This window comes from Centruroides sculpturatus, unplaced genomic scaffold (genome assembly GCF_000671375.1).
Source record: "Centruroides sculpturatus isolate CEXI.00-Female unplaced genomic scaffold, Cexi_2.0 scaffold1512, whole genome shotgun sequence".
In the NCBI taxonomy this organism is placed as follows: Eukaryota; Metazoa; Arthropoda; class Arachnida; order Scorpiones; family Buthidae; genus Centruroides; species Centruroides sculpturatus.
The window spans coordinates 18,903-36,771 of NW_019385737.1; the positions used below are offsets into that span (position 1 = coordinate 18,903).

At 32.0% G+C, this 17,869-nt stretch overlaps 1 protein-coding gene and 1 pseudogene across 1 annotated transcript in view; one reads left to right on the forward strand and one right to left on the reverse strand.

Annotated features, from left to right (window-relative positions):
• Positions 1-4,270: 4,270 nt before the first annotated feature.
• On the forward strand, positions 4,271-4,877 carry LOC111641664 (annotated as a pseudogene).
• Positions 4,878-5,032: 155 nt separating this feature from the next.
• The window catches only part of LOC111641665, a 46,501-nt gene continuing 33,664 nt past the window's right edge, over positions 5,033-17,869 (reverse strand). Inside the window, exons 12-15 of the mRNA XM_023387867.1 lie at positions 13,140-13,344; positions 7,794-7,852; positions 5,671-5,826; positions 5,033-5,582 (exon numbers count right to left, since the gene is read on the reverse strand). Coding sequence (XP_023243635.1) covers positions 5,529-5,582; positions 5,671-5,826; positions 7,794-7,852; positions 13,140-13,344 — 474 coding nt within the window. The 3' untranslated portion in view covers positions 5,033-5,528. The remainder of the gene's footprint in view (positions 5,583-5,670; positions 5,827-7,793; positions 7,853-13,139; positions 13,345-17,869) is intronic.

Below are 17,869 nucleotides of genomic sequence, written 5' to 3' on the forward strand. Positions count from 1 at the left end.
TTTAACGGATTTTTTTAACTCCCGTCAACTATACAGAACTATCGTAAAAACATATCAGTAAATTATTATCGGTTGGGTTAAGTTATAAATCTACTCGTTATTCACGCAATCGGCCAAATATCTAGCGGGCGGGCGGCTAACGGCCCAGAACCGTTCCCGGATAGAATTGGAAGCGTTATATGTGTAGCATCAACCCGAGGTTGTAGGCTTTAGGCTTCCACCGGCTAAACCGGGTGAGGTTGGTGCTCTGTAAAGCGCTTGCGCGAATTTGGATGCTGACAATACGGTGGTTCCACTCCGCCACTAATATTCGAATATACAATTGCAATCTTTTTTTTCGTATAGAAATTTGTAATAAGATACGTAATGCGGTTATAATAAAATATTGTGCGATTATTTTCATATAATTAAAATCAATATGTATTTATTATTTATAAAATACAAGGGAAGCGGCGCTTCCACCGCTTCTAATGACGGCACGCCACTGTTAAATACTTTGAATGCGCGCGCACTTATTTGCCGCGGAAAACCTCCACACGAGCAAGCGATTGAGTTCCCGCAAGCATGGCACTGACTTAAAACGGCTAGCCGCTAGCTGCCAATGTAAAAGGAAACACAAATGATAAAAGAGTTTACACGCTAGAATAAATTATTATTGGCATATTTGTTCTCACATAAAAAATATATTGGCAGTCAAAACTTTCCCTTAAGCATGCTGCGCATGCTAAGCAAGCCCAGAGAATTTGCCCCTGATATTATGTTACATAGCTCATTTATAAATTGTTATTATTATATACAAGGAATAAAGACTAATTAAGTTATTTCATGAATACACTTAATACTGTACATATCTTAAAATTTTAAGAATATTAGAAAAACCCTAAAATTCTGATAACTCAAACTATACCCCACTGAGAAAATTTAAATTAAACATACAGAGTTTGTGCAATAAGTATCGGGAATGAAGTCATAAAAAGAAATTTATTGAAGATATGTGTAGAGTGAGCCAATAATTTTCAAAATGTGACCCTCCTGCATCAATACACCGCTGCCAATGCTTTTTCCAGTCTTCATACGCTTCCTGGAAAGAGGCAATCGCAAGGATGCTTAGGAACCCCGTCGAAAACGCTTGTACCACCTAAATTGTCTCGAAACGATGTCCTCTCAGGCTCCTTTGATACGAGGGAACAAAAGGAAGTCGGGGGAGTCACATCTGGACTATACGTTAAAGTAGTTGGGTCAGCATTGACATGTTGTATTTGGCCAGTGCCTCCCTCACAATTAACGATATGTGACTGGGCGCATTGTCGTGATGGAGCAGGTATCGGCGATCTCCTTTAGGACGCGACAAACCCTAATCCTCAAAAGTTCTTGCACTTTGGCCACATTTCCATCGGTTCGGGTCGCTGTCGGATATCTGCCCGGCCATCTTTATATTTTTTATGCCACTCAAAAATACTCGTTCTGGACATGGTTTCGTCCTTGTAAGTCTCGTGGATCATATCCAAAGTCTCAGTAGCGGATTTGTTCAATTTAATGCAAAATCTGGTGGCAAAACGGTGTCGATGGTTCGCTGCATCTTGACTCTCCACGCGAGCACTAAACGCACTTTCACTTCGGGCGCGATTTACACACTCCAAAGGCTAGGAGACAACTGAGCTGGGTCGCGTAGCTTACGAGACATCCCCACCACCGATCCCACCCATAGAAATCGTCCTCTACCCCTTTCCACTGGCAGGAAAAAATCAGTCCCGATACTTATTGGACAAACCCTTAGACTAAAAATTAGCTCAGAAATTGCAGCATATAACAATGAAATAACGTATAGGATGCACAAATGACGTTGTAATATTTAATAAATTTTTAAAACATCACGCGCTGGTAGTTTAAATCGTGTTAAAGTTAAAATTTCCATAAAAAAATACAATAAATATCATTTAAATGAAAAAATGCAATAAACTTTACATGCAATTAAAATTTACAAATTGAAAAGAAATCGCCACTATATTTCGTGACGTTGCAGCATTAACACTTTTCAAATATTTGAGCGTTTAAAAAATTATTTTATATGTAAAGGTCAGAATTAAATTTGCAATAAACAAAAAAATTGATTCTGCTAATTTAAATTGGCTTTTAATTAAGGAATTTAATTTAAATATGTTGTTATCTAGAAAATATCTTTTTATATCTATCCAGAAATTTTTCTCAATTCAACACTTGTATATTTGGAGAAATGATCACACATCATTGCAGCTCTGGAAAGTAATCCAGATGCGATTCCAGGAAATAAACTTCAGAAGACAAGTTGCACCCTAAATATTTCATACATACATGTATTCACGCCCTTTCCCATTAGGATTGACAGTGAATGAGCTTCCTCCACACTGTTCGATCCAAACCTACTTCTCTCGCTTCTTCCACACTCATTGAGGCCTTTCGTACACATTTACGCTGACTTCGTCCATGCATACTCATAATATTCTTTGCAATCAAAGCATTTCGCACACCATCTGTCCCAGGGCCTGCCTTGCTATGATGCAGAGAGCCGCTGCATCAGGCGGCACCGTAAGGGGGCAGCATAAAAAACATTTAAGGGCGGCATTTCGAAGACTTGCGTTATACTGAAAAAATCTACCGCACGGCCCTGATCTGTCCATCTCTTTGGCGGGTGGCGCTAGGTCGCTTGCCACACACCTCACCAACATAGACTCGCTTCAACAGTCGTTCATAGTTCATGCGCTCAACGTGTCCAAACTACCTTAGCAACCTTCTTGTGCCCGTCCTTTCGCTTGGTTTTGCATTCCACACAACTCATAAATCCTTTCATTTCTTATCCTAGCCATTCGCGTTTTGCCACAAACTGCACGCAGCATTCTCAGTTCTACAGCATTCATTCCACTAACAATTTTCTTCTGCCGCGTTCGCGTTTCACACCCATACAAGGATGGTAATAGTACTTGCTTGTACACAGGTAATCCTACTTTCTTAGGCGTACTGTACACTCATTCCGAAACAGGCAGTTAAACGCACCAACGACTTTCCTAAATCTTGATGTTCAATCTGGGTCACCAATTCTTTGTAGTTTTGAGCTCTTCTTCCCAGGAAGTTTTCAGTTACATTCTCGAAATATAGCCATGCTCTTGTTTTTTTAATCTGCCAGACATTTTTCAAAATCTGGATCTGGTTGAAGTTCTTTAATTCGAGAGCAAAGTAAAACACCTTTCTTTATTTTTGCTGGTGAAAGATGAGGAAATTTGATTAAAATATACGTATCTACCAGTACATGCCCTTTACATATTGTGTAATAAAGCGGAACTTGATGTGAAGTAGTGGAAGCATATTTTCACCATCTGTTAGACTCATGCTATACATTTTTTCTCCCATTTACCAATTTTGTTGAATCCAATTATTTTTGGTATAGTGATTCTTTCTGTCATGACTATTTTAAATTCAGTAACGTTTTTATATACATAGAGAATATTGTATCCCTCTAATTTGGAACCTAACAGTTTAGCTTTTTGCTCACTTAACTCCAAGTCACGGACTAAATCAATTATATCCATTTGAGTTAAAAAGTGTCTGACTGGATCACTTGTGTCCTGATATACAGGATCATTTTTTCAGGAGACGATAGAACTTCCTTATTATTACTTCCTTCATTCTCACTCTCAGTCATTTATAGCTCTCGAACGAACTGAAATTGCAAATTAACATTGTGCAGCCTAGTAACTCAACATCTGAAACAGAGTCTGGGAAGTTGTTATTGTCAACTGCTCTACCAAAAATTTTGTAAATTTGAGTAAAATGAGACTTTAATATACTTATAACTGAAAGATTGTGCCTGATAGAAAAATTCTGATTTAATATTTTTATTTCTCATAACAAATTGCTTCAGAAACACTTATTTTCATTTAAGAATTATTTCCCCTGTAGAACCAGTTTTTTTAATTAGCGAAATGTGACTTCACGTATATAATTTTTTAAAGAAAAAATATGGCATTATTTTTAAAATGTGAAAAATTCTCTATTTTGTAGACATTTAACGCCAAAATATACTATAAATCTGTTTATTGTTGCTTTTTAAGATTAAGTCATATCTCATTTTTGAAAAAGTAAAAATTTATAATTTAAAATGATAAAGTACTAAATTTGGATTAACATTTTTGCATTGTCATAACAATTAATCAATAATTAATAAGAGAAACAATTAATTAATTGTTTAATAATTTAATAATTTTCCATTGTTTTAACACCTATTCGGTTGGATCGCAAGAAACAAGAATTACAAAATGTCGAGTGCAGTAGCTCTGAAACGAATTAAAAGGGAATTGATCAGTTTCACCAGAGATCCACCAGATCATTGCTTGGCTGGACCTATCAACGACATGTTTAACTGGAAAGCTACCATAATGGGTCTACCCGATAGTCCTTACGATGGAGGCGTCTTCTATCTCATCATTCCCTTCTCCAACCATTATCCGTTTCGACCTCCACGAGTTAAATTCGAAACCAAAATTTATCACCCAAACATCAATAGAGATGGTTAGATTTGTTTGGACATCCTAGGAAGCAAATGGTCTCGGCACTGGCCATTTCCAAACTGCTACTTTCTATATCTTCGCTTCTGTGCGATCCGAACACCGAAGAGCCTTTTAAATGTTTACGTAGTTGAATTATACGAGACCGACAGAGAAAGATATAACGAAGCGCGTGAATACACTATGAGATACGCAATGGAATAATGAAAATTATTTTCCGAAAGTTTTGATTCGTCGTTTGCGGTTTATTTATTTTTTCTTCTTGTTACCAGAAGATTCGTCATAAATCTGGCTAATCTCTAATAAAACACGTTTATTTTTGCAATATTATAATAATTATCTGAAGGAATGAGTTAAAATTTGTTGCATAAACAAATAAATAACATGTTGAATTTTCGAAATGCATATGTAAAAATATAATAAAAGAATTCATTAACTTGATGCTGTAAGATAGTCTACCGAAAGAATTTGTCGGATTAAAGAGACAACCATTCACAAACGAATATACAGCTGTAACCAGTAAATTCAAAATAAATAACAATTATGCATTATTCTTGTGGATACTTTTTTTTTATTAAAAACTAAAACAACATATATTTGGATTTTTCGTATATGACAACGCGACACGTGGGCGATTTGACAAGTGGGATGCTTCCAGGTAAGTCTATGGGAAAGCCCCCTATTTAGGTGTTAACTACATAATATGTTTTAATTATCCTATGTATGTTCCCGAATCTTCACTTCAAAATATAATTTTAAGAAAATTTGAAAATGCGATATGGCTCGCTTGAATCTTATCAGTAGCATTAAATGGCCCATGATGTTAAATGCATTTGACACACTCAGTTTAATGAATATTCAATTTTTATATAATTTAATTTATCAAGTTTTTATATTATGAAATGTTTATTAAGTTACTTTATAATGCCTGTAATTAAATTAAACAGAATATTTTAAATAAACAGAACTTTATAAATATATACAGAATTTTCAATTTGAGATGCAGCTCCAAGTTCTTGGTATTATGTAATCTTTCCAGGAATTCTAAAATAAATTTTATATATAATTACATTTAATTCAAATTAAATGATTAAATCAGTAAGCATATAGTTTTTAATAAAAAATTACTCACTGAATGAGATGGGCAATTAATTCTAGAATACCACTCCAAACTGTAAAAAAATATCATAAGTCCCCATCCAAAAAATAATCCTGTCCAAAGAAAGATGTTCCATCCTGATGATTTTTTTTGTCGAGTTAAAAACATAACCCAAACTGTAAGAAAAAACAATTATAAAATGAAAATGTTATCTAAATACTTTTACAGAATATTTAAATATTACAGCAATAATATTTAGATACAAAATAGAAAACAAAAGGAAATTATGTTTCATACAGATTCATACAAAATTTTTTAAAAAGTTATAAGAACTTATAATCAACAATAAAATAACAAAAACAGTAATTTATAATTGTACATTAGTTTTCATTCTTTTATCTGATGCATTAATCATTCTGGGGAGTTCTGGAATTGTGCCACCACCTTGTATGCAGGTATTGTATACCCTGTATTCTGTATATTTTGTATTTTGTTTCTCTCTTATTCTCATCAATAAATGTGTTGTAGGCACTCATGATCCTACCCCTTCACCACCTATCCTACCTCTCTCTCCATTTCACCTTCACCCCTCTCCTAAACCTCTCTTTCCTTCCCATTTCATCCTCGAGTGATACCACTGAGTAGTCTCGAGCTTTCACCCCCTTTCCAGTTACGATGTAACGATGAGGAGTTCTGGTGTGTGTATAATGTAGGCATCATTCCATAAGACAGTTTTAATATCTTAAATGGATACAAATATTACTAGCCTGGTGAAAAATTTTCTATGTTTTGTGTATGGTGTTTGATGTGATAACTGGTCAAGATTACTGTCATTATGTATCAAGGAGCAATATTCAACATGAAACAAGAAAATTTTTCATTACAATGGCAGCATATTTGCATCTATCATCATCATATATCATCATCTTACATAACAATGTCCACATTATTAGATATGCTATATAATTCATTTTAGCCAAGAATAGCAAAACCATCAAAATCCATAAATATGCAGAAACAAATGCATTAATCACCATAATGCCTACATTCTATCTCAGGGGTGGCCAACAGTTTTTGCCCTCGGGCCTAATTGAAAAGAAAACTTTTTCCATGGACCAAACCAGAGGTTGCCCTAGGAAGATTTTGAGGTGGTGCGAGATCTCATTGTGATGTCACCCCATAGAGACTAAACTGTACACAGAGATTGCAGATACATTTTTCACATTATCATGCTTTTTCAACACTGTACACTGTACTTACGAGATTTGTAATGGAGAGTTAACTCTAAACACACAGTGACTTGTTGACCCTTTTTTTTTAGGCGTCAGAATTTTTCATTGAGCTATTCGGACTTCAATAGCGAATATTGAAAGATTGATCGCAGGCCACATAAATTCATTAAACGGGCCAGATCAGGCCCGCGGGCCGTATGTTGGCCATGCCTGTTCTATCTAATGCCTGGAGATCTGCTATTTCATCACTTAGGCTGTTAATTTTTGTACTTTCAAAACTTCTTAAATTTTCTGATTTATCCCTTCCTTTTCCTATCCTTGAATTTTTATTACAGATATTTCTGCTGTCAGAATTTTATTATTGGTCTTATTTACATTATATCTGGCTGCTAATTTTTACTCTCATTCTAAATTATTCCCCATATGCAGTCTTGAATCTGATAACAACTATTTAAAATGATTTGAAATATTGTTCTCCAAAAACTCAACAGTTGCCTAACCTAAACAAAACCTTACAATCTAACAGGGACATTCCTTTTGAATTCAAGAACTCTGACTTCTCTGACAGGATGTCAAAATGATAACTCCTAAATGAAAATCTCAAATGAAAACATTTATTAGGAAATCTGATACTTTTTAGAAACAAATGTTTTTCAATAAAATAACTAAATCTAAGTTGTATACATGTATAAATATCTCAAAGCTCAATAGTTATATTAAAGCCAACAATTACTAAATTGAATCAGACTACATTACTAATAATTATTAAATACTGAGTAATTTGGCACTAGAGATAAGCATTAGGTGCCACCTCTTATTAAATTTAATAATTATAATTAAATTATTATTTATTAAATAATTTAGAAAATTCTGGAAGAAAAGAATCAGCCTGGTGTAGGACTCAAACCTGCAACTGCCACTTACCATGCAAATACCAGTTACGTTACCTGGACCTCCATCGGATCCTTTACTTCCAGAATTTTCTAAATTATTTAATAAATATTACTTATAATTATTAAATTTAATAAGAGATGATGGCTAATGCCTACCTCTAGTGCTAAGTTACTTCATATTTAATAATTATTAGTAGCAGTAATGTAGCTCAATTTAATCTGGTAACTAAAATGTACAATACATTATTACTCTATTTACAATAAAGAAACTGCAAAACACAAAAAACATTGCTCTGGCTAAAGTTAAGAGGGTGTGAACTTTAGGGATGGTTGGGAGTGGAATCCAAACATTATTTTTCTAGGGTGTTAGAGAATATTCTTTCTGGCAAGCCCCTAGAGCAATAGACTAATGCCTTCTCAGCCATACAGCTGTCTTGCATTTCTCAACTATTTAAAGAAAATATATGCTTGCCTGCAGTGGTTTTAATGGAAACATAGACAAAACATTCCCTAATAGTTTTAACATACATCTAAATTCCAATAAGTTAATTATCATAACTGAACTACAGTTTACCCCTAGCAATGCAGTCTGTAGACCTTTACATAACTTGAATTTGTAAATTGCTTAAGTGTAATTACATAATTAATTAATAATTCAATACTGTATTTATTATTATATGTATGCTGTACATATATTATTTATTATTGTTTTGTATAAAAGAATTGTTTATAAGAAAGAGTGCCTGGTAGGCTTGCATACATGTTTACAATTAGACCGAAAAGTAAAGGATTTGCAGAGCAGTAAGTACAGTAATAAATCAGTACAGTGCAAAATATAGAAAGGAAAAGAGAGAGAGAATGAATAAATGTTTGAAATAGAATAATTGTTTGTAAAATTACATGTTACTCTACTTGGATTTTTTTCCAATTTTTGAGATTTACATTTTATGTAACTGCAAATTTACGTAAGCTGCATGTTACATAACTCAGGGTATTACTGTATATATATTTATATGCAGTTTTCTATTAGAAAATCTTTCATAAAATTTTAAAAAAATATCACTTTTGGATAGCTGTTTTTATGTTCAATGTATGTCTTGTCTCTTTAATCCGACATTAAGTTCGGTAGACTATCATTACAGCCTTTAGGTTAGACACTTCTTTTATTGTTTCCACATATGCATTTCGGACTTATATAAATGTTAAGTCCCTCTTCAGTGCAATACTATGGTTCTGTCTTTTAAAACCACGGTGTACAACGGGTAACATTGGAAAGATTTTAAAATACAGCTCTTAAAGACACAACTTTAAAAGCTGTATTTTAAAATCTTTCCAATATTACCCGTTACAATTACGTAAATTACAAATTATAATACGTAAATTAAAAAAATTTTTTTTTTGTAATTTACATAATGTGAAAATGTGTTTTTTATGATTTGATTTGTTTCTATGATATAACATGATTGTTTTAATATTTCTTGTTTATTTGAACTAGCACTAAGGAGGGGTTGGAGTACATTATACCAACCCGAAATATATTTGTAGTTCGATGGAAAATAAATAATTTGCTAACTAGAAATTGCTGTGTGATACGTCTACCAAAGTGTGTTTTTTTGGATTACAGAGACGGATTTACATTTGTAATATACCATACAGCAAGCCGTTTATATATTATATATTAAAGAAAAACATAAAGAATATGATTATAACTTTTCTAACGGATTTGCTTCCTTGTTTAAGGTGACACATGGAATGTGTCACCGGGAACTAAAGGAAAAATCGTCATTGGACCGTAGAACGATTTTACCATGAAAAGGACAAGAGTTGAGAGGGGCAGGACCGCCGAAATAAAAGAACGGGTCCGATGACGCGACAGAGAGTTTTGAAGGTTGGTGGTGTGTGTGCACTCGGATACAGTTTGCTGCCGATACTCCGCCAATAGCCAGCGATCAGGAGCTTAACCGATGACCCCAAGTACCCAACAAAGAGTATAGTGTATCCTCCTCCGAAAAAACAGCCCAAATCAAGAGAGGGATCTTTAGGTAAATGCCCGGTGCGAACGTTTGTAAACTCTCTCTCGCTTAAAGCTCATATGTGTAAATAGTTTATATAATCAATAAACGGGTATTATTTTTCGTAATCGAGTCTTAAAGTGCACTTCTTTCGCCCAATCTGTCTCCATTCCAAATCCGAACGCCTCTCGCGAAAAACAAAAAAAAAAAAAAAAAAAAAAAATTTCTGTGTCTGTCCGTTAGACACAGTAATGTCAGTCCTGACGAACTAGTCATCCCCAATGTGTTGGTCACGTGGTGCCGAAGCAATAGGGTGCGCTTCAGCATTGTCACATTTTCCTTAATGTATATACTGAAGTTGTTATTCACTTTATTTTACTAGACACGATAATTCAGAAAGTGTCCGTAAAACTTAAAATTTTCTGATAAAACGATGTTTCATAAATTATGTAAGTGAATGCACATATTTATAATTAGGTGTCGTTTTTATATAACGGGTGTTCTCTTGTGTATCCTTCGACAAATTGTCTATTGTGNCTGGTTTACCATTTATTTTGAATGGGTGAGAGGACACAATACTTATGTTCTCCAAGACATTTCATACAATTTTGTCATATTTATTTAATCTATTTTTAGAACATAACATAAAACAACTTTAATTATTATTGCCTTACTGTCCTTTAGTTTCTTAATATATATTTTTTGTCAACTTGGACATTAAGTAGCTCAATAAAGAAAGTCTGTTTTCTTTAAGAACTTTTTCCTCAATTCTTGCATAAAAACTTAAAAACCAGTATAATTGTCCTATTAATAATTAATGTCCAAGTTGACAAAAAAATATATATTAATAAAACAGCTTTAATTATTAACATTCAGGATATTAAAAAAGGAATTGGCTCATCACTTATTGTGTCAGAAACAAATTCCAAATATTGAATAGTATATTAAATAAACAAATAATAATAATAGTGAAAATTAATTCTAAAAATCAAAAATGACATTTTTCTTTTGCCCAAATTTTTATTTAAATAAATGCTAGATTATTTACATCACCAAACGATCGCCTAAATATCGGGCTATAATATGGCTACTTTAAATAATTGGAATAAAGTAATTTGACATTAGAGGTAGGCGTTAGGCACCATCTCTTAATTAAATTAATAATTAAAATTAAATAAATAAATTATTAAATAAATTTAGAACATTCTGGAATAAAATTTGGCCAGTTCTTTTATTCCAGAATGTTCTAAATTTATTTAATAATTTATTTATTTAATTTTAATTATTAATTTAATTAAGAGATGGTGCCTAACGCCTACCTCTAATGTCAAATTACTTTATTCCAATTATTTAAAGTAGCCATATTATAGCCCGATATTTAGGCGATTGTTTGGTGATGTTAATAATCTAGCATTTATTTAAATAAAAATTTGGGCAAAAGAAAAATGTCATTTTTGATTTTTAGAATTAATTTTCACTATTATTATTATTTGTTTATTTAATATACTATTCAATATTTGGAATTTGTTTCTGACACAATAAGTGATGAGCCAATTCCTTTTTTAATATCCTGAATGTTAATAATTAAAGCTGTTTTATTAATATATATTTTTTTGTCAACTTGGACATTAATTATTAATAGGACAATTATACTGGTTTTTAAGTTTTTATGCAAGAATTGAGGAAAAAGTTCTTAAAGAAAACAGACTTTCTTTATTGAGCTACTTAATGTCCAAGTTGACAAAAAATATATATTAAGAAACTAAAGGACAGTAAGGCAATAATAATTAAAGTTGTTTTATGTTATGTTCTAAAAATAGATTAAATAAATATGACAAAATTGTATGAAATGTCTTGGAGAACATAAGTATTGTGTCCTCTCACCCATTCAAAATAAATGGTAAACCAGATAAACTAATGCCATTTATTTTTAAAATTATAAAAATTATAGTTTTCATTTAATTCAGTACTGTTTATATAATTTTTATTTGTTTGAAAATATAAATAATAAAGATTTCAACAAATATAAAAATTTGATTTTATTTTGTAGGCTTCAAAAATGCATAAAATATAGTTCACCACAAAAATAAATATTTTTAAAAAGATGCAACTGGATTAGCAATAAACTCAATGGTTTCTTCTGAACAATAAGGGTGTGGGATATAATATATACATTTACTAAATTTTCCACTAACAATGCCAAAGGCTTTCCATATTGCCTGATTTATAGATCCATATCAGATGTTATAGTATTGACAATTAATCCCACATCTTCACTATATTTAATCATATCAAGAATTATATTTTTTAAAACAGAATCATCTGTTAAGTTGCTATTATAAAAGTATGCTACAGTCTGTTTCTACCTTGTAAATATACACTTAACATAAAGACTAGTGAAAAAGTAGCCAAGCCTGTATTATTGATAATGTTACCTCAGCATAATATGTATTAGTACTTGTTTCATAATCAATGCTTGGAGTTAGTGATGTTTCATCCAAAAGTAAAACACATTGCTTTTCTTTATCTGTTTCCATATCATCAACATTTATTGTAAAAAAAAAAACTTGAACACTGTACAATATTCCACTTTCAAGTTTTAAGTTTTCCAGTCATCTACATAAAGTTCTTAAAAATAGATAAGGCAAATTGCATTTGAGTAAGCTGTCATAACCTTTTGAACCACAGCTAAATCTCAATCCTAAATGCTGTACATAATGTTTCATTGAACCATTTTTTAAAACACAGTGATCTTCAAGAAATGCAAGCTAGTTGATCCTTTTTAATGTGTTTTGTAGAGCTGTCTTAACTTTCTTATCATTTTGGCAATCTCTGAATTTTTGTATTCTATTCCTAACAAATCATTTATCAAGACTGATTAATTTAATGTGTAATTCAGAAATTATTTGATCCTTTTTAGCACGTTCCACTATAGTGGTGAAGTGCTTATGTTAAGGCTTTTGTGTGTCTGTCAGATGTGCACACACATGCACATACCAATCCATTTATTGTGCATGTCCATGCACATACACAAAAGGAAACTGAACATTTTCATTTACGGTCACTATAAGCTGTAGTAAAAACTATGCAGTTCTTCTGGAATCTATAAACATATCCCTTATTGTATATTCAGTGAAAAATTCTTCTGAACAACTATTTGCTTCCAAGAATTTATAAAATTTATTTTAAACAAAATTAATACTTGATTTGTTTTCCTGGAGCATGCTATCTGATTGGCTGACCAAGCTTGTTCAATATTATGCTTTTAACTTATCAATTATTTTGTCTTTACATTTTTCAAAACTGAAATCTTCATTGAATATTGTAGAATTAATATTGAAAATTATCTGTTGAGGGTTAATAACTTGATGCTTGTTCAACAGAACTTGCATCATCTTTTGAAATTTTACAGGCTTTTGAAGGAAGTGGGTTTCTTACTGTGTGAAGTGGTGGAACCTTTCTAGATATTTTAGGTGTTGCATAAAAAAATATGGAAGTGACAGCATTATGCTTCAATTTTCTAGTTCCATCAACTCTAGTTTTTTCCCATTCATCAACATGAAAATGTACCTGAAAATCAGATTAAGTATATCATTTCAGATATTAAGACAGCACATTTTAATTTAAATAGTTTATGCTACTACTTATTTAACTGCATGGAACTTATTAAATAATTATGCAATTACAAACCATAACATAAGTAACATATGTAAGTAAAAATTATCTTGTAATTAAAGACACTCATATTTATAGTAATATATATAAGTCATTACTAAGAAATTAAGAAATAGATTGATATGATATCATCTATATTATATAAAAATGAATATATGTCTGTATGTCTGTCTGTCATTCCTTCAAGCATTACTACACCATTTATCCGATAATTCTGGCATAGTACAATTGCCATGAAACTTTGGGAAGTTTTTTAATACACTCCTGTGAAGGTTTCTGGCATAGTACATTTATCCTACAATAGATGGTGCGTGTGTATACGAGCATTTCATTGTGAGCATTTCAGCACGGTTAGGAGTTGAAACTTGAAATTTGGTGCACAGTTAAGCCGAATGCTCACATGCAGCGCGGCAAGGAAAAGCGGTGTCACAAATGCAACTTCGTTGCGCAGTGGCAATCTGCTTACATTTTGGCGCATGTGTTCAGTATTCAAGATGGCGAATGATACCAATATTGTTGCTATCCATGTGTTTACAAATTTTGTTTTGTACGACTTGCTTTATTTAGTTAGAAGATTTTGTCAAAAATTCGAATGAAGATTTTGGATTAGAGATATTTTCTTGGATTGATAAAGAACTGGTGTACAAAATATGCTTATTCCTCGATAGAGAATACTAATTCAAGTAAGATTCGGTTGTTTTGTTCTTTGAAATAAATTATATATGATTATTTGTGTAGAATTTGTGTTAAATTTATTATCCTTTCCTCTTTATTCTGATGTTAGTTATCTCGGTTAACTGTGTCAAACTTTCCACCATTAAAACACCACGTGATTGTATTTTCTCACATGACTACCAGACAAACTGTTATTGGCTGATAGAAATGAGTCTTGGCTGTGGTTGTCACAAAAGATAAAATTCAACCAACTTTTGTAGCACGAGAAAAGCGGCACAAAATCAACTTCTGCGGTGAGATAAGTGACGTCATCCTGCCACTTTTCCTTGCCGCGCCGCATGTGTGCATCCAGCTTTAGGGTACGTCATGAGAATGCACACTAACAAGGAATTTTTTGAAATTCACCCCCCCCGCGGGGAAAGTAACAGGATTAAGGCTTCAACAATGGAAGTGTTAAGGGAAAGCAACGTGCAAGATTTACAGGCGCAGATGCGGTTTTTTGCGTTAAATCAAACATAATATTAGACCCATCTAAAAATTTTCTAATTAGTCTGGAAACAGGGGAACCTAATTCTTGCATTCTGTGAAAACAGGTAAGATTGGCTGTAATGTAATAATCTTAATCTTCGCTATCATTACTTTTTGCCCAAGCAATGCCGAGCTTATCTGCTAGTATAATATAAACTATACACACACATACACATATATATATATATATATAATGTATAAAATATATAATTTATACAGGTTTATATTACAGTAGAGCGTCATTTATCTGAATCAATTGGGGACTGGGGTTATTCGGATAACTTATTTTATGGATAACCGATTATGTATGAAAATATATTAACCTATTCCATGTTGAAATTTTTCTCCGTTGTGTGTCACTTTGTGTTGAATTTTCGTTGATGTTAAGCCTAGTGTAAACTTTTTACAATAATAATCATAGTATTGTATCATTAAAAATTATTTCTTTATTTTGTACAAACAAAACAAATACATTTAAAAATATAAAAACAAAAAAAATTATATTTTGGAAGTTAATCTAGTATCAAAAACATTTGATTCAGCACAACACAGTCCAACTGGAACGCATTCAGTTAACCAACATTTCGGTTGATTGGCTTTCGAATAAACGATGCTCTACTGTATACAATATCCTTTCAACAGTGGGATAGTCAGGTATGGTGCTATCCCAAAGTAGTGGAGAATAAACATGGGAAATTTTTTAAAGTATTTTTTCACGTGTTTTTTCTCATTACCATTTTGGAAAAAGATTTTGTAAACAGTTATGTCTAGTAAAGAAAAGTCTTTTTTTATTGTTACATAATTCATTTTTTATGTGAATTTTTTTTGTGGTAGTTTTTGGTGATACCCCAAAAGAATTTAACGGATGTATCCGTTCCTCACCACTGCCACACAATGGCCCTGGACGGATATATCTGTCCCTCAGTGTCGAGTGAATATCATATCGATCTATTTCTTAGTAATGACATATATATATTACTATAAATATGAGACTCTACTTATGTTATAAGATAATTTTTACTTATGATTTGCTATTGCATAAGTTCCATGCAATTGGAACTTATGCAATAGCATAAGTTCCAATTGCATGGAAGTAAAATATATTATATATATGTTTATAGAAGGTAAATGTATTCTACTGTGAGATGTATTTATAAAACAACTTAATTCCTGCACAATACACATCATACTTATATATTATTATTATTATTGTTATTTATTAAACTAAAATAATAATTTATTATAAGTGGCTTATGATAAATACTGTATAATTAAAATATATTTATTTTTCATCAATCATTTCAATATCAAATTCTATTTTATATATTTTATGTTCTAAATTACAAATATACTGTAATTTACAATGCTTTTTATTAAAATAAGGTAGATTTGTATAATTAAGGACTATCATATCAGATATTATATATCACATATTATAAATATTAAACTATATCAATATTCATAGTTAATTTATGTATACTGAATTTTTTTAATTTAAATTTTAAGCAATTTGGACTGTTTTATGAATGACTATATCGTCTGAGTATAAAATAAAAATTTTACATACATAGATGATTGTTAATACTTTACTTACCTCAAATAAATAGCTGCAGTTGGTTGCTTTGCAGTTTTCACTTTTGTTTCCCAAAGTTTGACATGCAGGAGCTTTCAGAAAACTTTCATCAAAAATCCATTCTCACTGTGATTTGTGCAGCCAAAAGCAGCACATCCAGTCATACTCTCAGAATTATCAGTGTGAAATAAATTAAACTAAACAATAACTTCTTACTTAACTAACAAATATCAGTAATATTTACAATAGAGAGGTTGCGGCCGACGTTTTCATCACGAAAACGTGTACGTTGGATGTTCAGCGTTGCTTTCCTATAAGCCTAAAAGTTTGACAACGGTGCTTGGATAGTCAGTGGAATCATGCTCAACATCCCAAACACCATTGCCAAACTTCTAGGCCTTTAGGAAAGTGGCGCTGAACATCCGTACACGTTTTTGCGTTGAAAACGTCGGCCGCAACCTCTCTAATAACAAATTGAATAAAACTCAAAAACTAAAGATCAATACAAATAAACAGTATACCATCATTCAAAATATTGTCTATATATTCTTAATATCACTAACCTTTGATTAATTTTAATTTGTTTGCAGACAATGAATGTAGAGACGATAAAATTTATCCATATTTTCGTTCTGATCTTGCTAACATGCTGTTCAGAAGAATAATGGTAGCTTAAAGTCATGTGATCACAAATTGCTAATAGAAAAGCATTCCTTTTATATAGCCACTCTCTCATTATAGGTTCTCTACATACTATGAGCCTCTAGTGATATCTAGTGATAAGACATATATAATGGCACCCTCCCAGAGGGATGAGTGTTTCACAATGTCTCTTCATAAAATGTAATTCAAGCACAAAACATTGTATCACAAGACAGTGTGGAACTTGTATTATATATGTACTGTACAGTACATATACTATATGAGTAAATAATAATTGAACTAACTTGTAAAATGTCTGTATGCATTATATTGTCAACATGCTGATAGAGGTATAACAAAAGTATTACCACAACATTGGTGATATATAATTGTCCAAGACATCCAATAGTCCAAGCATTCATGGTTTTGTCCAAAATAATTAGTGATCCAAGCCAAAGCACAAAATTAACCTAAAACTATTATGCTACCTCTAGTAAACTCCATTGTTGGAAAAATATAGTCCACAAGATACTCATCACATCTAGGAACAATCATCAGACTAGCAGAATGGGTACTGTGATTCATCTGTGCAAAGCATGTTTTCATTGATCTGTAGTCCAAGATCAATGCTTCTCACATGATGTTAATTAGCATGTAGCATTAGTTGACATGCCTAGCAGCTTGTAAGCATATGCACAACCATGGTAATTCATATCTTTATGGTGCAGTAAAAGTTTGTCTCTAACAATTTTGGTCTTCTTAATTGGCCTTCCTTGGAAAATTTAAAATTCAGAAACTAACAAAAGCCTCAATATATTCAAATTAAGTGATCTAGAATAAATTAAGGCTTTTGTTTAATTTTGATTTTTCAATTTCTTGAAAAAGGTCGATTAAGAAGACTGAAAGTGTTAGAGAAATAAACTTTTATTGCATTGTAAAGGTAGTCATACCGTGGCAATGGTAATCCATACCAATTGATATAGTGTTTTGTACATATTATTG